Source organism: Onychostruthus taczanowskii, unplaced genomic scaffold (genome assembly GCF_017590055.1).
Source record: "Onychostruthus taczanowskii isolate IOZ18803 unplaced genomic scaffold, ASM1759005v1 scaffold6, whole genome shotgun sequence".
In the NCBI taxonomy this organism is placed as follows: Eukaryota; Metazoa; Chordata; class Aves; order Passeriformes; family Passeridae; genus Onychostruthus; species Onychostruthus taczanowskii.
In genome coordinates, this window is record NW_024503679.1 from 11,429,155 (window position 1) to 11,453,331 (window position 24,177).

General features: G+C 47.0%; 1 protein-coding gene across 2 annotated transcripts in view; it reads left to right on the forward strand.

Annotated features, from left to right (window-relative positions):
- Positions 1-18,042, forward strand: part of NTRK3 (neurotrophic receptor tyrosine kinase 3) — a 203,381-nt gene extending 185,339 nt beyond the window's left edge. For both annotated transcript variants that reach the window (XM_041418936.1, XM_041418937.1), the window contains 2 exons: positions 14,464-14,622; positions 17,567-18,042. In XM_041418936.1, the coding sequence (XP_041274870.1) occupies positions 14,464-14,622; positions 17,567-17,752 (345 nt within the window). In that variant the 3' untranslated portion in view covers positions 17,753-18,042. The remainder of the gene's footprint in view (positions 1-14,463; positions 14,623-17,566) is intronic.
- The last annotated feature ends 6,135 nt before the right edge of the window (positions 18,043-24,177 follow it).

Sequence of the window (24,177 nt, forward strand, 5' to 3'; positions counted from 1 at the left end):
CACTTCACCAGTTTACCATCAGCAGAGCACTGCATCCCCACAGCACCCTTAAAAACTCCTTTGAAAAATTACTTCATTAGGAGTAAAGAGATCTGGAAAGGATTCCCTGGATCATCAAATCCAATCCCCTGTTGCATCAATCACATCAGATTTATCTTTTTCGTAATCAAGCACCACTATTAACTGTGCTCCTAAGGGGAAGAAGACAGTCCCAGAATCTCATTGCTTTAAATCGTAGCTGCCCCTGATTTCCAGTCTATGCTTAGTCATGGCCCATTTGTTAAACAGCAGGTACCTGGCGTAGAAGCAAGAAATTCAACACAGTTTTATTAAAATAACCACCCAGAAATCCTCACCACAAAAAAATGCTGAGGTTGCAGAAGAGAACGTGCAAGGTCAGGTAATGATAACTGGGAGGCCTGAGCTCAGCCTTGCCTCTGCCTTGTAGAGCAGACTTCACGTCATCCCCTGAGTGATCCAGGTGAGGAACAAGGCAAAAGTACTCTCAGCACAAAGGAACATTTTTGCTATTCTTCGCCATCATATTCATTGTGTAACCCTCTGTCTCTCTTGCCAGGTATAACTAATGCTGAGCTAAACATTTGGCTATTTTTTTCCTTTTGCTGACAGGATTTTCCCTGCCATTTATAGCTTCACTCTACAAGCCATTACCTGCACAGCATTTTTGAGAAGTCAGTGAGTTCACAGAATCATGGGATTGTTTGGATTGAAAGGGACATTAAAGACATCCAGTCCCCCTCCCCTGCCACGGGCAGGGACACCTTCCACTGGACCAGGTTGCTCAAAGCCTCATCCAGCCTGGTCTTGAACACTTCCAAGAGTGGAGTTTCATTTTCTTGTTTTGCAGATTAGGAAAGGAATTCCAGAGTTATCAGCCATACCAACCCATGGTGCATCAAGGGCAACTTTCCCCCTCCAAAATGCACCTGCTTTGTCCAGTGCAGTCTGATTGACTCCAAACCATGCAAGTGCTACCCAGGCAGAGGAAGGTGGCTAGTGCAGCAGCCTGCAGTGTGCATTGCATGCCATGAAAACGATGGCATGCTCTAAACCCATGATTCGTCCAGTTAGTTCATCTTAATACACAATGGATAATAATACAATGAATGGACAGAGGGGAGAAATTGGTGAGTACAGGCTCAAGTGTAAAAACTCAGTGTAACCCACCAGGTGTGATGACCCAGCCCAACTGTGACCTGCTGGCACATGGAGGTGGTGCTTAGCTCAGGCCACTGCTGCACAGAGTGGCCAGAGTGACTAAGGAGGAGGGCTCCTTTGCCAAAACCAGGTTTGGAACTAGGACGCTGCAATCCCATGTTTGCTTATTTAACTTGGCAGGTATTCAAGTGAAACAGGCACAGAGGGGAGGTATCAGAGCTGATCTCGGTACCCACGTGTGGGATTTTAAGTTTCTATTTCAGTGCCCATGCTTGGAAAAGAAATGCAAGCAGACCCTCTCACCCTCCTTTTTCTTTTTTTTTAAGCACTATTTAAATGTCATAACAATCATATAGTGCCCACCTTAATGTGCTGAAAAAATTAAAATATTTTATTAGTCTATAATCTGAAAATCATTACCGTGCTTACCATAAAAAACTGCAGGTCTTCAGAGAGAATGATGTCAGTGGGTCTGAAATGAATGCAAATATATTTTGTTGCCATGGAGGGGTCAGACAGACAGCCCCCAGCCCCAGGGCAGCAGGCTGTTAGCAGGGGAGGGAATGAAATGCATCTCACAGTGGAGAGGGAGAAAATGGATCTCTTGGCTGATTTTCCTGGCTTTCTTCAGGGTGAATGCCTGGGCCTGGGCCTGGCTGGTTGGGATGGTTTCAGAGGAAAGCATTGATGCCATTCCCACCCACCTCCCTTGGAGTGAGGGTAAGGAACCACTCCAGACAGCTCATCCCAGCATGGCTGAGCTGCTCAGAACCTCTGCCTCCATCCTGCTTCCACTGGCAGCACAGGTGCCTGTTCCCCTCAGGCATCCACATGCCCCTGGTGCCCCCTTCCTTCTGCAGATGATTCTGGATGTGTCTCTCCAAGTAATTGCTGCCCAACATGCAGGACACAGCTGTAACCAGCCCCAAGAAAGCAGCCCATTCCCACTGCCTCTGGCAGCTGGCTCCCAGACAACCCAGGTGACAAGGCAGTCCCTGCTTTGGCCAGGTGACACTTTTGGTGACACTGGACACTCCCAGAGCAGTGGCTCCTGAGTCCCTTGTCCTGCGCAGAGCCAGTGGGCTTCTGCTGGTTATTCCTCACCGCCTTGAGTGAGTGTCAGACGGTTCAAAGATTAATTACATTAAACTGGCTGTATTTCCATCTCTGCAGAAGGCTGCAGTGGAAAAGACAGGAGTACTGGGATCATTTACCCTGGTGTTGCACAGCAGATTACCCTGTACTCACAAGGTCACCAGTTACTGTGCAATTAGACCTCCAACGCAGGGAAGTCTGTGATAGGCTTCCACACCACTCTTCCTCCTGGTGCCAGAGAAGCAGAGGGATGGCAGCAAAGTGCAGGCTGAAGCCTCATTAGGTGCATTTAAAGCTGTTAAATAGTTTAAAATTCAAGCTGGGGGAGGTGCAATCAGAGGGTAGCAAGGCCACCTGTACTTGTCAGAGAAAGGGAGCAAAAAAAAAAAAGCCCCAGAGCAGTTTGTCTAGGAAATTCAGGAAAGCCAAAACAGAAAGGAGGGTTGTGAGGGAGATCCATGTGCCAGGCAGCTGAAAGGCAAAAGGCTTTTGCTCTTCATGTGTCACCAGGGACAGCTGTGCCAGTGATGAAGGACTCTCCTGTGCCAGAGACCCTGTCCATGTCCCTGACCATAGCATGGGGTGGTGTCCATGGAGCCATGGAGGATGCTGCAGTGGATCAGGACAATGCCTCTTGCTCCAGATTGCTCTCCTCCATTTCTCACGTGCACCTACTCACAGAGCATTTGGAAGAATGACAAATGCCTTTGATTATCAAGCACAAATTCCAGTGGCAGCTCATTGCATCTCTTGAGTGGCTAATACAGCAGCAAGCCCATTCTGATCAATATACAGCAAGTAGTGCTGTAAAGTGAGATTGTGCCCGCCCCAGGCCACGTTGCATTTTGTCTTTTTAAACCCATGTCCTCTTCAAGCCAAGCACAGTCTCTTTTCCGTGGCAGCTCCCTAGGTTTTCTGGCTTTCAGTGAACCAGTGAAATAAATGCTGTTCTGAAGCCCTCCATGTAAAGAACCCAAGTTAAAGAGCAAAGTGTGTGTGTCTGCAGCAATCATTAGTTTAAATACTCTTTTATTACATAGTCACATGTCTCCAATTCATCCCCAGAAAGAGCATCCATACAGTCAACAGCTTCTGAAGAGGTGAGGCAGAAACAAAGACAGTGTGAAGCCATTGATTACTGAGGATAGAAAGGGCTGTATGTAAATAATTTGTCTGAAGGATGAGCAGAGTGGGGAGATGTGCTACCTGATTGCAAATATTTACAAAGTTGTGAGCTTGAAGGTTAGAAAATGTTGAGAGAAGTATATAGAAGTTAGCACAGGGATAATGTGGTGAGGATGAGTGGGGAAAATCAGTGTGGCAAGCAGGAAATTTGCGTCATGTAGGCAAGATTTGTTCGTGATTTCCTGGGGGAGGCTGTGGATTGTTCACTGGGTTATATGGATTGGCACCCATCAATACCTTAGCAAATCCTTTAGGGACTGCTCTCACAAAGGAAAGGGAGAAGAATGAAATTTAATGGGGTTTTTTTCAGCTCTACTCTCCCCTGTAAAGCGTTTTCCTAGGCAGATGCGTGTCATTGCAGGGGCACGGTGCACACACACTCCTAACGCTCCCGGACTAGAGCAGATTATCCAGAGGAGCAAAAGCAGCCACAGCTTTAAGCCTAGCATTTGTAGTCACGTTTATCCTTGAAGTAAATGCTCCAGCAGTGACATAATTGAGGGCTGTCCTGTCTGCTCAGCATATGTCTGCAGGGGTCATCCATCCTTTCTGACGCTGCAGAACATTAGTGGTTTTTAGACTCACTTTCTCCTTCCGCCCTTCCTCTTGTGGCTAACCCTAATGGAGAGCTGGTGGCTAGAGACTCTTCTAGGAAAACTGGCCTGTTTGGAGAGCCGACTGTCTTGGAGCAGTCCTGTCTTAGGGCAAAACCAGTCAGACGTGTCCTGCTGGGTGCTGGCTTTGTGCAATGGCCCCAGCGGGGCTGGTTGGAGTGGAGGGTCTGTCTGGCTGCAGGGAGGGGAGCAGAAGGCAACTGGTGATATCTGTGATGGCCACTTAGTGCTCGAGGACTCTAATGGCATCTGGGAACAAGGTTCCTGTGTTTGTGGGTCTGCTTATTTATTTATGCTCCTGGCTAAATAAAGTAGGGAGGAAGAATTTTAACTCAGTGGTTGAAATGCATGAGACTGCAGTAGCTCTGTCCTACTCAAGGGCATCCAGACAACTTGACAGAGAATGGAGGGAACTTCAATGCACAGAAAGTCTTAGCTGGAAAAATAGAGAAGAGAATGCAAAGCTTGATTCCTTCAAATGTTTAAAATTTAGCTTGTTTTGCAGCAGAACTCTACAGCCCAACCCCAACCTTACCATTTGCACGTCACCATTTTGGCTTTTTATTTCTTTTCCTTCCTGGTGCCACTGCTGCTCCTCCATGACAGCGGTGCTCAGACAGGTGCTGTCACTGTCCTCTCCTGTTCCTGTCCCTTTTGAGCTGTTGTCACCATCTGCAGCCTCTCCCCTGCTTGCCACACCAGCTTTGGGCAGGGGTGCTTGAGGCAGGCACAGAAAAGAGATGTCTTTGGCAACTTCCCCTAGTTTAGGTCTCAGGAAGTTTAGCCAAGAACATCCCTATCCCCAGCGTGTCTCTGCAGCGCTGTGACTGATGGAGGGTGGGGGGTGCAGGCTGGGGTTTGCCCTGCTGTGAAATGCAGTTTCATTCCGCGGTGCCAGAGCTGGCACAGCTTTCCCACCGGCGCTGATGGGTTTAATCACATCATTAGTAGGTGTGACACCGCAGCCTCCGATGATGAGATCTTTATTCTAACACAGCTTTCTGCGTGTTTATCTGAGTTGCCATCTGTGCCTGCACTGCCTTCATTAGGAGAGAAAGCCTATGTATCTTCTGACGTTGGTCTGTATTTCTGTGGTGTTTCCCTGCTGAGGAACCACTGTTCAACTAGAGGGTGAGAACCCACACCTGAAGGAAAGCAGTAATATCCAAAATGCCTAAATGGGCCAAATAGACCATTAGGAAATGCACTCTTTGGAGGAATCCTCAACTGGTACACAAAACTGGCTACAAGAAATGATCCAGCTATTTTATTCCTGAAAGATTTTCATCTTGGTAAAACAGTTATGCCCCATGCTTATTCTAAAGTGCTGTAAGTTTTCAGGCAAGAAAAGAACAGTTTTTAATTTTTAAAATACTTTCTATTTTTGTACCTCCATACCATGCTTGTACATAGAAGTTTTTGGGTTGCTTGCCCACGTTTTAGATACAAAATAATTAAGATTTGTGGATGCAGATCTGAATGTCTAGCCTTCCCCCTTAAAAACTCCACAGTATTTGTTGTATATATTATTATCTCTATGCTACATATGCAGCTATATATTTTTGTAGCTGTCCATTGATCAACACAGTGGCAGCATGGTGTGCTCATGGTGTTCTACTGCTCTTGACAAGATTCATGAAACACAAACCAGGCAGGAGCTGCCACATCGCAGTCTAGCTACACATAAAAAAAAAAAGGGAATGCTTCCATAGAGAGGTAGCATGCCCTTGCTTGTATCAGTTTTCTGTCTGCATGCTGCCGGGCCAATGCTCAGCGAATCTGACATTAACAAGAAATAGATTTCCAAACAATCTCGCCTAATGAATTTTGAATATTATCATGATTAATGCTAAGGCAGTTGAACTGATTATCCAGTATCCAGAAGTAATGGAGCCTTATCTACATCTTGTGTAGTCCTCAGTCAGGAATGGCTTTGGCTGCAGACAAAGACAAGTGCTGTTGGTAACCCAGAGGGGAGGCACTGGCAGGACAGAGGGAGAGATGTGATGGAAAGGAGATGATGAGATACCCCTCTGAAAGCATTTCAGCATGGAGTGATCACACATGCAGGTTTTTATTGCTGCTTTTTCCTAAGCTACATTTCTCAGGCCATTTTCAGACTTGGCTTTTATACCACTAGGTTAAGATTTATTGGGCAAATATTTTTCCTCCTTCCCAAAGCCAGAAACTGGTTGATTTTCATTCTCTTCATTGCCAAAAGAACAGAATCCTGATGGATGTGTTTCTTGCATCATGATGGTTTAACTTGTCTTCTATCCGATTAACTTTCAAGCTATTTAACACCTCTTGTAGCATTACCAGGGAAATGATAATGCAGATCATTCATGGACAGCTTCTGTTGACACAAGCAGTCTTTGCAGACTCCAATCCCCTTTAAAGCTGGACCCAGCAGAGACCTGCATTGTCTCATGGGTATCACAGGTCTCTGAGCAGGCCTGTCCTAAGAAAGTGTGTTCTGATGGAAGGGTCTCCAGCCTTGTGGAGACAGCTGGTAAATCTGTAAGGTGCCTGACAAACTAGCTGGAGGCTGTAGTTTGATTAGATTTAGTGGCATTCCCAGCCTCTGCTGTTATCTGGGCAGTGATCATAAGAAAGGTAGCTTTTCACTGATTGTGATGTGTGCCCATCGTGTTGTGTCTGTGATGCAGAGGACTTCAGAGGCCACCTCTGGCACACACAGGTCCACAGCTGCCCCATGCCCACCCACAGCTGAGCAGGGAACTCCAGGATCTCCTGGGGAGCTGATCAGAGAATCCTTCCAAAGCACTACAACTTTGCTCTCAGTTCCCAGTGTGGGCTTCTGTCATTCTGGGCCACCAGAAGCCTCTCAGTAGGTGGCCCAGGGAATAAGTTTGGTCATCTCTCCTCCAGCTAGGAAGACAGAAATCATTAGGAGAAGGGTTTATAACCTGCTAGGAGCTGGTGGTGCTCTTGCTGACCTCCTTACTACAGGTTCAAAGTACAACCTCTCTGCTCCCACAACCCCCCAGCTGAATAAGGCTTGGGTGGGGTTTCTCACAGTTCATGTCCTGGTGTTGGAGATCATGGCTTCTGGAGCTTTTACTCAGATGAACATGGAACTGGCCATTCCTCTGCAGGCTGATTGTGCAGCTGCTTCCAAGCAGTGAGTGCAGCTGCTTTGAGTGTTGGAAAGAAAAGGTGAAGAGTGAGTTGTAGTAAGGTGCACACCAAGCAGATTATTGGCAAACATAATTAAAAATATATGTGCAATTTCTCCTCTGTTTCCCTTGTCTTAACCATCTTCTGCATTACCTCTGGCATTTTTAGACAGTAGGTAATATGGCTGAGAGGACTCTTGGGCACAGGCAGCTCTTAGAGCAGCAGTGATTTATCTCAGACCATTCTGAGGTAGAAGAATTTACCTCTAGCTACAGCCACCCCTCCATGTCTGCCCTCCCTCATTTGCATAAGTAATTGGCAGCTTGTTAATGGCTCATTAGGAATGCTGAAAACCGTGGGATTAAAACACACTCAGTAGAGCAGAGATGAGGGGTAGGGGGGGAAAGGTTGCTGTCCCTGCTTGCAAATTACACTGCTTGATTCAATGTGATTTGGAATTACAGGTCATAAAGCAACTAGATTGTTAAATGAAGTAAGGAAAAACAATGTCAATGGCAGGTTTTATTTTTAGACTCATGTTTAAACACAGTATGTGCATCTAGGGGGAACAAACAGTCCCTTGCCAAACAGTCCTACTGACAGCAGGAAGCTCTCACCCCTTTCTCGGTTTCACATTAACCCTGCCTGGTCAATGTTTCCTGCTCCTGAACAAGTCCATCTGGCTCCTTACATCACCTCGTGGCAGGGACATTTGGTTCCTTTTCCCATGTTCTCTCTGGGTAAATCCAACCTTCTCACCTCTAGCAGCCGGCAACCAGCATGTCCCTTTCCTTGGGCACGACTGGGACAGCCAGCACAGCTCCATGCAAGTAGGAGAAATAGCTCCAGGTTGCTTTGTGCATTCTTTATATCTCAAAAATCCCTGGAAAACTGCTGTGAGATGCCTTTGGTTGCTGGCATGCAGGGAGGCAGGCAGCCAGCCTTTTGCTGTGGCACTGCCAGAGCTGCAATGCAGGAGGTGGTTGGAGTAGCCTGTGAGAATTGTGAGAGGATCACATCTGCTATTCCCGGAGAGTGGAACACTCTGAGGACACAGCCAAGTAAGTTGAAAAGTTTGATGGAAGCTTTTTGTTGTTTGCTGGCTGTTTAATCTCCCCTTCAGCACTGGCTATGACAGCAGTGACTGCAAAGACACGGAGGTGAAGGCAAGGACAGGGCTGTGATGGCTTTTGAGTCACTTACAGGAGGCTCAGCCCGTGGGCTGGTGCAGCACACGATGCCTTTCCATCAGGAGAACACCTTGGGGGTTTTTGGAGGCCCGGGTAATTCTGGCAATGGTGCAGTCTCAGATATAGCTAGGACCTTTCTTCCTGGATAAGCTGAAAGGAAATTACAGATGAAGCACTTGGGAATCATCCAGTCATAATTTGCAGTTAAATTCAGCAAACTCTGATCTAAACTTGGGTACTTAAGAGCCTACTAAGGTGACAGTTGAAACTATGAAGTGGGGACAGCTAAGGTTCAGCAAAGCTCAGCTCTGTCTGGCATGTCAGAGTTAATCCCTCTGCTTTGTAAAAGGTGCCCAGGAATCTGTCAGGACTCACAGAGGCAAAATACTGACACTTCTGAAGAATTTCTCAGTGCCGCTGGATCCAGGCTGAAGGCAAGGAAGGAGTGTCTCCTGCTGGATCCTCAGCCAGCAGCATGTGCTGCTCTTTGCATCACCCTGAGAAGTCATCTCCTTGTGCCCCAACCTGAACTGACAAACATTGACTCACAAAGGCACAATCTACATCAGTTTTGTTTGTTGTTCTCCAAGAGCTCAACATAGCCAAACAGAGCAGCTTTTCCTCCTTCTTGCTTTCATTGCCTTTTTCTTTTTTTTTTTTTTTTGTTACATCCTCTCAGATGACCCTGAGAGCCACCTGTGGCTCTTATTCATACAAGGCTGTCCAGAGCTGATGAATTAACAACACATCCTGCCTGCAGCAGGAATCATCAGCATGTCCTGATGGGGACTTACAGCTGCCTGCTGGGGAAGGCTCAGAGCTGGATCACCCAACTCCTAGAGCTGAGCTCTAAAGGACATAAGATTTGGTGTGGTCCAGGCTGGGATGGCATCCAGGCCTGCAAGGAAAGATCCCAGGTCACCCCTACCTACAGCAGCAGGAACAGAGATGGCAATCAGAGAATGTGTGTCTTATCACTAGGTTGAGTGGAATTTCCTGGAGAGGAATGGTGCCAAGGTCTCCACTACTGCAATGTGATTCTGTACAAACTCAAATGTCTGCTTCCCGCACAAAAATAGGAAGTTCAAATAATGCTGCACATTACAAAGACAACTACAGTGGTTCTTGTGATCTTCCCAAGGCAGCAGCAAAACCTCCATCAAGTGTGCCAGAAGCAGGAGGAAAGGTGTCAAATGACCTTGGAAAGCAAATGTCAAATGATCAGGGAAAACAAAAGCACTGGGTTTTTTTGTTGTTTGTTTCTTTGTTTTATTTGGGTTTGTTTGTTTGGTTTGGTTTTTATTTCAACATTGCAAAGGAAACTGCTCAAAAAGAAAAATAAGACACATGCTAAGAGTGTGCTGGAGACAAATCCCATTCTGAGCTGAGATCCATGGAGGTGCCTTCCAGGTGTGGGTGTAGAAAAGATGTCTCAGTAGTTCCCCTTTGAATGCTGCTTTGGACTACAGTCCTGATATGTGAGCTGGGAAGGGGGAAAACAGTGCTTCCTACCAAAATCTCCTTTAATGTGCAAGTATCTTTATTCCCACCAGTCCTAAATTTGCATGAGGGTTTTTCAGCCCTACTCTGATTTTGATTTTCAGGTTATCTCTGCTGGTGGCCCAAACTGTGGATTTATTGCACAGTCTTTGCTGAACACTGCTGCTCCACTACCTGCTGCTGTACTGTCAGACTCACCAGGGGATAACATGTCATCTTTTCCTTTCCTAATCAGCTGGATGTCATTCAGAAAGCTGGGACAAGGAGAACTTTTCCCCCAGACACCAGCCTTCCTTGGTAGCAGACAAACCTCAAGCCTTATAATACTACTTGTACATAGCACTTATATAGCTTTACATCCTCAAAGTGCTGTACTAGCATTAAGTAATTATCTCTCTCCCTAATGGCCATTAATGCTGGCCTTTCATGAACCTCCCCCAGCTCCCTGAGGTTCATATCTAATCCAGCAATAAGCTGCTCAGAGGGAGGGGCTGGATATCTTGGAAGTCCAAGGGCTTGGATGTGTAATGAGGCTCCAGAGCAAGGGCCAGGTGCCCTGGAGTATCAGAAACACGGGGCTGTGGATCAGGTCATGCCCTTGGGAGCATCCACTAGAAAGGGATGGAATCGAGTAGGTGATACTGTGATCTTGAAATGGAGAGGAAGAAAACTTTGGCTGCTCAGAGGATGTGCACTGATTGCTCTATTTATTACCAGGATAGCATTGTGAACAGAAAGAGCAGAGCAGTGGGAATAACGTGTCAGTGTGGGCATGGGGAGTTGATCTAGGGAGAGAAAGTTAGCTAAAAATGTCAAACAAAGCTAGACAGCCATGGCAATGGGATAAAGAGGCCAGTCTGCAGATCTGTGAAGCATTAAAATAACAAGGCAAAAGGGCAAGCTTGGCAGCATCATAGGATTTAAGAAAGGAGCAGAAGAGGATTTACTTGTCTTATTTGCTTGCAAGCAGAGCCCTCTTCCAGGCTAGGGAGTGTGTCCTGGGGAGATGTTGTAATGCCACTGTTTCAGGACATTTTACCCTTGGGGAAGGTGAGGCTACCTGTTAGCAGGGCTCTCCCTGCCCTAGCTCCCAAATGGAGAAGATGGTGTCAGAAGTTGACATGGCTGATTCAGAGAAATCCCAGAAAGAAGCATGCTCTTAACAAACACCAGTCCTGCATGGTCACTTATTTCTGGTTCTGCTAGACCCAGCTCTGAGCAAGCAGAGGCTGAAATAAACTTTCACCTTCTCCCTAAAGGCATGGTAATGATTCTTGCCAAAGCCAAGGCTGTGCCTTGTAAGCTGGCTTTGCAAAAGAAGAAAACAGCACCCATTTTTTCAGCCTGATTTAATAGCATCATTTTGGTTTTATGCTTCTGGCAATGGCTGGTCCTGTAAAACAAGTGTGTAGCTGAGGGAATCACGTGCCAGTCTACAGTGGCAGAACACAGCTCACAATCACTACATGCTATGCAAAAGATTTCTGCCACCCTGGACACACTCTGCTTCCTGTGGCATCACTAGCACAATCCCTCTGTGCTCAGCTCTAAATCATTTTGCTGCATCATCAAATAACAGGGTATGGCTGACTGCAGGCCAGGAGGATTTGGTGTTCACTTACTGCACAGCTTCGGAGCAGGGCCTTCTCCTGCCTTCCTGCATCTGTTTTCTCATCTGTGAAATGGGAATTTTAATCCTAATCAGTTTGCAAGGGAAGCAGTGAGGGGCAGTAAAGGCAATTCTTTAAAGTGTAATAGTCAGCCTTATGTGCTGGGTTAGACATTGGAGTGGGTTTATGGTAGAGTTTAATTGATGCCTGTTCTGCTTATGGCTGGTAAGTGCAAGGCTTAATCTTTGCTCTCAAAAATGTGGCACCCTGTTTGAGATGCAAAGGATGCCTCTGCAAGGAGCACCTCATCTCTGAGCATAGCTGGGCTGGGTTTTGGGACCCACAAATTTCTGGGCATTGCTTGTTTGAATTTTCTTCCCCAAATTAATGTGATTATTAATTATTATGAGATCAATTTATAGTAAAAGCTGTGTCTCACATGGCTGGGAGGAATGCTTTGGCTGTTCCTAACCTTCAACCTATGAGCTAAGCCAAGGCTGTGTTGTCACATCCTTGGGACAACTCTTGACTGTGTATGTCATTTTGCTGGCAGATCTTCACCAGGGTGTGTCTAGAGGAGACCAAAGATCTTGACTTTATTTTAGCTTATTAGAACTGAGATGGCAGTACTTCTCTGCTCTGTTTCCAGGGCCAGATCCTTGAGTGGTGTAAATCAGGACCCTCCCTTTCGAGCAGTGCTGCTGTGATACTGTCTGTGTAAGCTGAGGGCCTGGTTCACACATTCTGAACTGCTCTAAGACCTCTCCAAAAGGGAGTTAACTGTGCTCAGTGTGTTGCACTACCTGTAATCACAAATGATCCTGCAAGGTTCAGGATATTGCAAACGTAGAGAGCTTTTCAGCAAGTAATAATTTTGAGATTGCTGGAAAACTGAAGAGTTAGTGCTGCTTAAAGGAGAATAAAATAAGCATTAGCACAAAACAGTTTTTGCAACAATCAGGTTTGATGTATGTCCTATTCTGCTTATAATGTTTCCTCAGAGCCCTTTGCAAGAAGGGGAAGCAAGATGTAAAAACTGGGATTGTAGGGAAGAGCTAAATTTGCAGCCAGGGTTTTGAAGGAACAAACAAAGAAAAGCATATTTCCATTTCCATTACAGCAGAACATTCTTGGGAGTTCAGAGCAGCAAGCTGAGAACACACCAGCCAAGCCACCTCAAAACAGGAGGTGTGGAGCTGCAATGAGCTTTTTATCCTCAAGCGTCTGCACTTAGGAAAAAAAAGATCTTCCTTAGACTTTTAAAAATCTTCTTTTTTGAGGGAGGGTCTGTTTCAGAGTAAGGGAAAGGGCTGGTCTGCAGCCCTCTGAGTACAACTCTGCAAGCCTGAGTTTAAATTCTGCCAAACCCCAGAGAAATCTGAACCCCTCCATGCAGAAAGCCAGCAGAGCATCCTACCCCTTTCACACCCTATTCCAACACACCTCCTTCTTGCTTCCAAGCACTGCAATGTCCCTGTACTGACCCTTCCCCACACTAGTTCTGCATTAATCAGTCAAAGAAACCTGTGGAAAAACTGGCAGCTCAGAGGAGAGCTTTTGTTTGTAGAAAAAATGTTTTCGTCCAAGCGAGCACAACAATCTCATTACTTGGAATAGGCACACATATGCTGGAATCCTAGACAGCAGACACTGTCTCCCCTCATCCTTTGTAGGACCAGAAAGATTTCTGCCTGTTTGATTCAGCTGCAGTGCTACAAAGTTATTAGCATTGCTTTTTTGGTGTCCCTAATGAGACAAGCATCTTCCAAGCAGCTCCACAAAAGCACTTTTCTCATCGCTGCTAAAGCCTCGGACACTTTACCCTCAGCAGAAAAAAGTGTGGAGATTTGCAGCCCTGCTGCTTCCAGCGCTGGTTGGTCGTAGCAATTAGCTGTTTCCCCACAGATCGAGCTTCTTGTGCAGAAAGACAGCACAGAGAAAAACTTGTCCTGCTCAAAGAAACTTGTTTAGGAATCTCTAGTGAATCTGAAGGTAAATCCATTTTCTTTGGAACTGTTTGCATGCATCCTGCAAGCCTCCTGTGTGCCTGCTGGATTCATGTGCCTTACAGGAGGGCTGACTCTTTCCTGAGGAAGTGCCTTTCCCTGGCTTGGCATACCCCAATTTTATACACCCAGTTCCAAACTCTCCAAAGGGGTTGGCTTTCCCTCCTCCATTAAGTGATGGGCATATCCCTGCCTGTAAGAGCCTGTTCTTTACCTACAGACCACCTTTTGCAGTGTGGTCCTGCAGTCATTTACGTATGGAAAGCAGTCTCTGAAAAGGCCTGTAGCACAGTTTTGTGAGTGCAAAAGCTTTCATGCAATTAGGTGATGCACAGATGCCTGTGCATGGCTTTTAGAGAAGCGTTCTGGAGAGGAACAGCCCTCATGCTGTATCTCTGGTGCGTGCCTCAGAGTACTGAGGCCCTGAAATGCTTTGCTGACCATTCTTGCTCTGTGTCCAGGTTCACCAGACTGTGGGGCTGGAGTATGTTCTTGGCATTTTGCATTTGATTGCTTTACCAGCCCAATTTGGGCGGAGAGGATGTAATTCCTCTTGATACATTTCACTCCCTATGCATCATGTTAACCAGGTGGGATTGGTGGGTAAACCCAGGAGTGGTGGGGGGGGGGGGGGGGGCAGGAGCCAGCCCAGCTTTTTGGAACAGCTCCTTGGTGCTGTAGTTCACAGGGAGGCCCTGATTTTGTGCAAGTCATGTCAGGGCTGACATGACAAGGGTTGCTCAGGCATTGGAACAGGCTCCACAGGGAAGTGCTCACAGCTCCAAGCCTGGCAGAGCTCAAGGAGCTTTTGGACAATGCTCTCAGGTACATTTGTGTGATTATTGGGGTGTCCTGCACAGGACCAGGAGCTTGATCTAATTCTATGAGCCCTTCCTCAGGACTGTCACCGCTGAGATTTCCCTGTGCTTTTGTCCTCACCCAGGTTGGAGGACACACCATGCTGCCTATCCGCTGGATGCCTCCAGAGAGCATCATGTACAGGAAATTCACCACAGAGAGTGACGTCTGGAGCTTCGGGGTGATCCTCTGGGAGATTTTCACATATGGGAAGCAGCCCTGGTTCCAGCTCTCAAACACAGAGGTACAACAGTGCTGAGACACCTCAGATGAAAACTGTATTTTTTGCCGTCTCTCCTTTCCAGGTTGTTTGCAACAAAATTTGTACATGGATGGTCCCCTCCTTGGCACTCCCATGGTGAAGCCATAGGATAAGTGTCATTATCTCAGTTTAAGAGCTGGGAAAACTGAGGCCTGCAGGAATCAAAGAGCTCTGCCAAAGCCATGTACTGGCTAATCCTCAGCCCCTTGCTGCTAAGTTCCTGACGTATCTTACATATCTTATAAACTCTTGGGGTGCTGCCAGAACTGGGGATACCCAAATTACTGCTGGGATCTAAGTCGTGCCTTGAATTTCCCTGGTTCCTCCTTTTGCAGCTAAAGCTCACTGCTGGCTCCAGTTTGTGAGAAATTGTTTTAAGCCTGACATATCTCATGTGGCACATTTCCTTGGGGTTTTTGCCATTGGGATATCTATTATATGGTTTGCCCCAGTTCACTGAGGGTGGAACCCATGGAGATTGTTTGCCCTTATTATTTCTTTGACTAGCAAAAGTTGCAGCCCACCAGGACAGGACTGCCCTGTAAAAACGTTGAGGGAAGGCTGGCTGGGATTAGCAGGGCGTCACTGCTGAGGTTTGAGGCACATCAGCAGAAATGCATTGGAAAATTTTTGCTTGGAATAGCAGGAGGTATTATAGAAGAGGAAAAAGATGCTTTGACATAGCAGTGTGTGGGAACCTTGAACATTTTTATCCTACTGTGTATCTAATGGATTTCAGAAATTTCACCTTTTGTAATGAAAAATGTGCATTTTCTGCTTTCTGGATACAGATCCCTTAATTAAGTGAGTTGCAGAGATGGCAAATCCAAGGTGTTGCTTTACAGCTCTAATACTTGCCCATTCGTGTGCTCAATGGGGCCTGACTGTACATCCCAAAGTAGCACACGCAAACATTTTAGAGGCACAAACAATGGAATCGACAGCGACAGAAGTTATTTGTCACGCTATTTAATGAGCTGCTCTTGCATTTCCCTGTGAGGGCAAATACAAACACACACAAATGAGCACATGGAGCTTGAACATGGGCAACAAGCACACAACAGGAGTGTGACAGCTCAGCTTTGCCCGTTCATTCTGCCTCAGTTTCCTTTGCAGGGCAGTAGGGCTGAAAACAGCTACCCTTAATTTCGAGGGTGTCTTTGTTTGCTACCATTTCTGGGATAAAATATGATCCTTCCCTTACCTGTTGGTGTTTCCACTTCTTTCTGCCTGCTGACCACAGTATCCTGGTGGAATACTCCTGTGGGAGGGAGCCACATTATCTCCCATCAGTCTCATTTTTCACAGCTTGTGGAGGGATGGGCAGAACCTATGTGGCTGCAGAGGATTGACACCTCCACCAGCTCCTGGATGCTGTGGCATCAGAGCAAGTCCCTGTGGCAGCCCAGATGCAGTGCCAGAGCTAGATGGAGAGGCAGAGCCCATGGAGGGACAGGTCAGTGAGCCTGTGCCAAGCTCCTGGCTGCCAGGACTGGACCAGGAGCAAGCACCAGGCTGGCTGAGCATCGCCCCTGCTGGGTGTTGGTGTTGGCAAGGCTGGGATGTCCACTCCCTCCTGTGCCACCTGCATGGCCTCATACCCCCACAGCATTTTCAACAGGTTTTTCCAAGGCTGGGAAAAACCGTCTCTGAGCAGAGGAATGAAGCAGGGCACCACTCAACCAGTCCGTTACCTTCTCTCTATGCCTTTCCTTCACCCTGGAGAGAAAGAGCCCAGCACAGGGCTCCTGTGCATGTCCAGGATGTCTTGGCAGGAACCATAACTCACCTCCTCCCCACAGAGAGCATCCAGCAGCTCTGTGGCAATGCAGGCTTCTCTTCATGCTGTGTCTTGCTCTCATTGCTTTCAGCGAGTCCTAATCTCTCCCCTCTGTATTTATATGCAAACAGCACAGTGATAAGTATCCCTTGAGCTGCGTGGTGGGATCATTGCTACTCATAAATGATAAACTCTAAACACCTCTTGCTGGGTGGCTTCCCTGCACACACTGCCTGGGACTGGTGTTTATCTGCAGAGCGTGGCAGGCCGCTTGCATGCTGCAATGCTGGGACTCATCAACCCCAACCAAGGAGGCCAGGCACTAATAGCAGCTCTCTGGAAACTCATATTTCCCTTTTCTTTTCATTCATTCCTCCAGTAAACAATACACAAAGAGACCCTTAGGGGAGTCCTTTCCAATGGCATCCCTCCGAAGAGACTTTACTGTTATCCAGGACCTCACATTTTTCTCATTAGCAGCACCAATCTGACCCAGAAGACAGTGATAACACTGTAAATTTTTTTTTTCTCCTTCACAGATGTGATTTGACATGAAATTTCATTATTTTAGTTGCTTTTCTATGTCAGAATGAGGAGAAGTATGTAGAAAAAGATGCTCTGAACTCATCCTTATAAAACTCTCCTGGGCTTTGCAATGGAACGGACTCTTGGTTTTCAGACAAGAAAAATATCATTTCAGCTGTGCAAAATATTACTGTACTTCAGGGATTTTAAGACTTTTTTCATTCTTCATTTAGCGGGAAAAACTGACATAATAAATTAAAACCTATTTCATTTGCTTGTGACCTCTTCTTTGGAGAGTGCATTGAGGTAGGTAGGTGTCAGACGGGGAAGGTTTTTGGGATCTGAAAAACTGCAGCTGGAGACAAACTTTTCATGGTAAAATAATCATTAGCAACAAACAGGTGATCATTGAGGATGTGCAGATCTGAGATTTGGTTTCTCAATGCTCCCATTGACTAGATGGTACCACATCAGCCAAGTAGTATCAGGCACAGGACATCCTCCATAAACTGCCCAGCTGGTGATCAATGTTTCTTTTCTTTCTTTCTTTCTTTCTTTCTTTCTTTCTTTCTTTCTTTCTTTCTTTCTTTCTTTCTTTCTTTCTTTCTTTCTTTCTTTCAGGTCATTGAGTGCATTACCCAAGGCCGAGTTTTGGAGAGGCCCCGAGTCTGCCCCAAGGAGGTTTACGACATCATGTTGGGCTGCTGGCAGAGGGAACCTCAGCAACGGCTCAACATCAAGGAGATCTACAAGATCCTCCATGCTCTGGGCAAGGCCACACCAATCTACCTGGACATCCTTGGCTAGCAGTGGCCTCTTATTGGAAGTCCCTGCTCCTTCCTCCTGTCCTTCCTTCCCTCTCCCCCTCCCAAACCCTTTTCCCCTCAGCTCCCAAGCAAACATCTTCATATAAACTCAAGTGCCTGCTACACATACAACACTGAAAACAAAAAAAAAGCAAAACAGAAAGCAAATCAACAAAAATCCCACAGAACAACCTGTAAGGCAGTTTGGCTTATATATATTTATAGATATCTCTCTATATAACTTCCACACCAATACAGAAAGAAGCTGCTGTTACAGAAAATTGTGAGACTATATGTAAAAAAAAAAAAAAAAAAAAAAAAAAAAAAAAAAAAAAAAAAAAAAGAGAAAAAAAATTTAAAAAAAAAAAAAATTGTAGCAATATAGAAAAAAAAAAAAAAAAAAAAAAAAAAAAAAAAAAAAAAAAGAAACAAAAAAGGGAGAAAAAGTACTTAAAAATATATATATATAATTGAAAAAAAAAAAAGATAGAAAGAAAGGAGAAGGTATCTTTCCCCCGAGCAATCAAGCAGTGAAATGCAACCCTGCTGTGAGTATGGTTCGGGCAGCTGGGCAGGGCTCTAGGCTGGCTATGGCAGCAATGCCATCCTGGGTAGGAGCTGCAGGAAGAAAGCCTTGCCCTGGTTGTATGATATGCACTGAATGTGTGAAATCAGTCCTCCCTTTTCGTCCTTGCCTCCCTCCCTCCTTGCCAGCCCGCAGGTGATGGGCACAAAGCCAGGGCAGTGCCCCTGGATGAACTCTCTTTTACCAACCCCATCCTCTTAGTCCCTCCTCATCCCTTTCTGCCTTCCTGCCTTTTTCCTCCCTCCAACATTTCAGGACAATTTTTCTAATTTGCTGATTCTTAAATGTATAGACTCAAGGCTTTCGAACACACAGTCAAAGGATTGTGGCACCTACGGGTAAAACACACACGGGGGAGCAGCCGCCCTCCCGCAGGCTGCAGGTCCTGCCCCAGCCCTGCTCTGCCCCAGCCCTCTGCCAGTGCTGGGAGAGCAGCAGGACCAAAGCAGCTCTGCCTGGGAGTCCAGGGCGGGTCCCGGGGACCGGGTCCTGAGTTATCCCCAACCCACTCCAGTGTGTGAGACAGGAGTGCTGCTCACCCAGGGCGCCCAGTGCAGGCGTCACTTTGGAGGAACAGCCCCATTCCTCCCCACCCTTGTGGCTGTTAGTGGCCATGGGGTTGGTTAGTGGCCATGGGGTTGTTCCCCTGCCCTCAGCTGTCTGCACCAAGGCCAAATTGGTCCCCGGTGTAAACTTTTAGTGAGCAGAGTTGGATCCTCGCTCTCCTCGTGGGGGAAAGGCTACAGGATGCACACAGCTGAGAACATGCCTGCAACCCCGCTGGGCATTCTGTGGGGTCAGCATATCCCAGTGCTCTTCCCCTCCATCCTCTCCCCTTCCCCATTCCTGCCCCATGCCTCAGCCCAAGCCTCAGGCACAAGCCAGCGGGGGACAGGGAGGGGGACCAGGCTCGTGAGATGGCTGGGAACCTACCAACACCTGCCTGCAGCTCCCTTGCCATTCTCCTCACGTCCCCATCCCCTGAAAGGATTGATGCATCTGCCTTTGAGCTGTTGTGAAATGCAGAGGCTGAAGAATAGCTCCACAGGCAGCCCCGGGAGGAGGGGGGAAGGAGGGGAAGGTGCCTTCAGGAGCAGACGGCTCAGCGGATGGCCGCAGCGGCCAGCCTTGCATCTCAATGAGGAGAAAGGCCTGACAGGCAGCAACAGGGGGTGCTGGGGACAGGCAGGGAGAGACAGCAGCATCCTCACTATGGCCGATCTCCCCAGAGCAAAAAATAATCCCGACCTGGGGAAACACTCAGTCGGATGCTGGATCCTGCCTGTCCGGACTGGGATGAGAACACAAAACCTTTCTGGGCCTTTTTTTCATATGGATAATGGAGGATGAGGGGGAACCTCAGCTTGGCAGCTGCTCTCAGGAGGCAGGGAACAGGCGGCACAGGCATTGTCAAGGCAATTTTGAGAAGGCAAAAACTGCCAGCACAAAAATAGCCTGATCGGATGTGGCACTTGTGGAGGGCAATGCAGATGGGGGAAGAGGGGACAGAGAAGGGATCTTGGCTCCTTCCCCATGGCTAGAGTTATGTTCATGCAAGGGGACATAGGTGACTGGTTATGGCTTGCACTGAAAGGGAAGATCTTGCATCCTTTCCCCATCCCCCATGTCTCCTGACAATCAATACCTCTCACTCATGGCACTGGCATGGCCTGTCTGATGGTTTCAGACAGAGGCAGGGGACACTGCCAAAGGAGGATTGTGGTGGCAACAGCAGCTGTGAGTTTATTCTGTGTCTGTGTAATGTGCAGTGAGAGCTTGGGTAGGAGATGGTGGGTGGCAGTAGCCACGTGGGAGTGAGGACATAACTTTCCTCTGCCTTTTAGAGAGATCTGAGCTAGTGGGACAGACTCGTGCCCCTGGGGCCTGGACAGACTGCCATTGAACAGGCACCAGGTGCTCACAGCATCACCAGTGATGGCATGGTCATGGACAAGGCTGTGGGCCAGAACCAGGAATCCACACACAGGAATGCTGTACCTCCATAGCAGGATCTTGCTCTTTTGGCAGAGGATATCCTGCCTATTTAGGTTCCACTTTGAAAGGGGAAAAGACTGGTTAAAAGGTTGCTGGCCACAGCCTGGCTCCCTTTTTGTGCAAGCTGCTTGGCTGGAAGGGTTGGAGATTCAGCACAGGGAGAGAACAAGCAATGGCTGTTAATTGTCCAGCATCTCCAGGAGAAAACCCTTTTCTGGGGTGGCCTGTCTCTTACCCCAAGTGGCTTCTTGTTCTTGTGGCTCCCAGGCACTGTACTAGGTTGTGCACAATTTGTCCACCCATCTCTCTCACTCCCATGCTATCATTTCGTTCTTTGCTTTTACACTACAAAGTCACCTACAGACACTGGTTCCCAGCTGATGAGATTCCCTCATCACAGCTGCACAGCAGCTACATCCTCCCTTCCTCACTTCTTTCCTCCTTCCCCTCCTCCCCAGCACCACCACCCTGTCCCTTTCACCACCTCTTTGTACTGTCACAGCAACGAGGTGAGCTCAGGAGCCGAGTGTGACACCGAGCATGTTTAGGATTAGGTGGCCTGTGAGGAGAGTTTATGTGCCCCCAGAAGATGGCAAATGACTGAAGAAGGTGGTGAGATGCTCAGGCCCTGGCTGTTTTGCTCTTAGCCCCACCACGGGCAGTGACTGCCTTGGAGAAAAGTCCTATTGTCAGAGTTAATTGTGAACTGTTGCTCAGAAGAGCTGGGTACACTGCACTTCTGTGCTGTGACATCTGCTCTGTTGCTGCTCTGGCCCCTTGGCCTGTCTTTGTTGGATGGAGGTTTGTTGGGAGCAAGGAGAAGATTGCTTTTTGTTCAAACACATCATAGAAACTGCTGCATCCCTTTTTGGCATGACAGTTTTGGAGGGGAAGAGGGAAAGCAGCTGTGCTGCATTCCTGGTGAACACCCTGAGACCTTGTTTCCAGAAGCACCTTTCCTGGAGCAGAAGAGAGCTTCCCATCAGCATGGACTGGTGATCTTCCCTGTAGGAAGAGGGGCTCTGCAATGGGGTAGTGTGTGAGGAGAAGAAAAGCAGATTTTGGGGGAAACTTTCACAGAGTATCAACATCTGAGTGTTTGGAGTCAAAGAGAAATGAGTTCATGCTTCTTTATTTCTCAGAGAGATACTTCCCTATGCCCTGCCTCTACCCAGAGCAGAGAGCTATCCCTGCTGCCTGGGAACATGTCTCACCCAGCTCTGGGACAAGCCAGGCCAAATTCCAAGCACATCCAGGCAGACCTTCCCACCACTCAGCCTCTTCCATCTGCAGTTTTCTCAAGGGACTTGTGAAAGGGAGCTGGAAGGAACACCAGTCTGAGCACAGCTGAGAAGGGGCCATAGGGTCTTTCCTGTCCCAGCTGCATGCTGCTCCCTAAAAATTAAAATTGTTTGCACTAACTCAGTCACCCAAGGGTGTCACTGAAGTGATGCTTTCTTGGAAGTGAAGGTGCTATTTTGGTGCATGGTACAGGTGGAAATTTTGTGCCAGGGCTGCAAACTGCAGGCAGTGAATGTGGCTCCAGCCTCAGGGTCTCATCAGTGACCTGGTTTGTTTTCTCCTGCCATTATTTTTCTTTCCACCCCTCTCTGCCAGGTTGCAAGGCAGAAGCTGAAATGTAGCAAAGGGAAGAGATGCAGAGATCCACCAGACTGAAAGTCTATCCTGCCTCCTGCACAACTTGCCCAACTGGCCTTTTTAGATGTCCCTCAGTGCATGAATTCTGCGGGGTGAAAAAGTCTGAACTGCCTATCCTTGCATCTGCAGGGTGTTGAACTGCAGATGGGTGACTCTGGGAACTGTGCTGCCCAGACAAATGTGAAAACTGTGGAATGCCTTTAAAGAGGGTGCTTGCTTGAGAGTCATCCTTAGCTCTGAGCTGTTTGCTTGTCCCAAGGAGTGGGTGGAGCAAGGTGAGAAAATGTGTGGAGGAATAAAAGAGTCGAGGAAAGGGAAAAGCTGGTTTTAGAAGGCAACCGAGTATCTTGGGTTGGGAAATCAAGACAGATTTGGGAAGTGTGGTATAGAATTTTAAGTAGCACAATGGATACAAGCAAAAACAAAAGAAAATGGCAATGCACTGCAGCTCCAGGAAAAGTTAGCTATGAAGCTGGGCAAATACTGGCTTAAAAAGGAGGCAGAAACCAATAAAATCAAGGGACCATTTAGGCAGGTGGGAAACAAAATCACTAGGCTTTGTGCTTTTCTGTGGATTTTGTTTTGTTTTGTTTTGTTTTTTTCCTATAAGAAAATGCAACTAAAAGAAGGTCTCAAAAATTATGATGTTTCAGGGACACAAACAGAAGAATAATATTATTTGAGCTTCTTCCTTTCACATGAAAGGCTCTTATTTCCCAGAACTCAAATGTATAGGTTTCCTTAGTTCAGGATATGGCTCGAAGAATGCCGACATGTTCACCACAGGCCCCCAAACCCAGAGGTAGTTTGCAACACCTGATCAGCATTCATTCATATGCCAGTCTGTGTGAAAACTGTTCAGCATATTATCTTAAAAAAGTTTGAAAAAATATTTCACATTTCCTCCCTCCCCAGGGAGTATCTACATCCTTTCCTGATCTGGCCAGGAATCAGCTGAAGCACTGCAGCCATGGCTTGTACCCAAAGTTTTTGTAACAGCTCTAGGTGTGTTCTCTGGTTGTAAGGCAATGATAAGAATAAACAAGGGGAATAAAGGAGATCCTGGCTGTGATACCATGCTGTGGTGGCTCCTCTGATAGCTGGAAGGCTCTGGAAATTAACAGAGTTCCTCTGCTATGAGACTCACAGGCACAGGTGTGTCTTGGTGCAACCCAAAATTTTTGTTCTCCATTTACGTTCAGTGGCTTTCTGATGGATGGTGGGCTCATGGAGCCTTGGCATATGGTGGTGTGTCCAAATGAGTAACAAAAATAGAAGAAGAGAAAATTCCCTTCTCAGCAATGCTTTTCAAGAGTGGATAGCTTAACTTGCTTAACTCTAAGGTAGCTTCTCCACTCCTGCACGAAGCTGTCTCTTACATCAGTACCCATTTAATGTTTACATAGCTGCTAAATCCTAAAAATTCTTTTCCTTTTGCTGCTGTCCTTGAAATTAGAGATATTGAGTTTCAAGCCTGGAGAAAGTAGGTGTTTTCAAAACATCTGTTCTGGCTGGCAGTGTCATAAATGACACAGGCAGAGATGTCAGTTGCTGCTCTGGGAGGAATGGAGGAGCATTCTATCTCCCCTGTGCCTCTTTTTCCTTTCCAATGCAACACCGAGCCATGAAACCACTCCCTGAGAGAGTGATTGGAGTCCTATTGTTTGCAATTTTGAAAGACTGAACTGAGGAAATAGATAAGAGACTGAAGAGAAGGAAGGACAAAATATTCCAGCTTTCCCCAACAGTTAAGTAAGCTGGTAGGTCAGTTTCATGTTGGTGGCTTGGGTTTCTCACAGACCCAATCTGAGAGCTCTTTTCAAGCTAAAGGAATGGCCATTGGTTCCTCCTCCCTTCTGCTAGTTCCGCATTTTTAGCATCTCTGCAAGTGGAAGAGGCATCACAAATGCTTCCCCACAGTGTCAGGAGTCCACAGGAACTGTTCTCCTTCCCAGCACAAGTGACTGATCCCACTGCTGAAAACTGAAACAGTTCTTCTGAGGAGGAGTTTGACTGCTGAACTACTGGCAGCTTAGGACAAGGTCCCAGCAGGGAAGGGCTGAAATAACTCTAAAGAAAATCATAGCTCTGGGAGGTCCAAATGTCTTCTTGCATGTTTTCTCTTGCTCTCTGCTGGCTTCCAGCCTCTCCAGTCTTTGCTGCTTGATACTCATCTGCACTCCCTC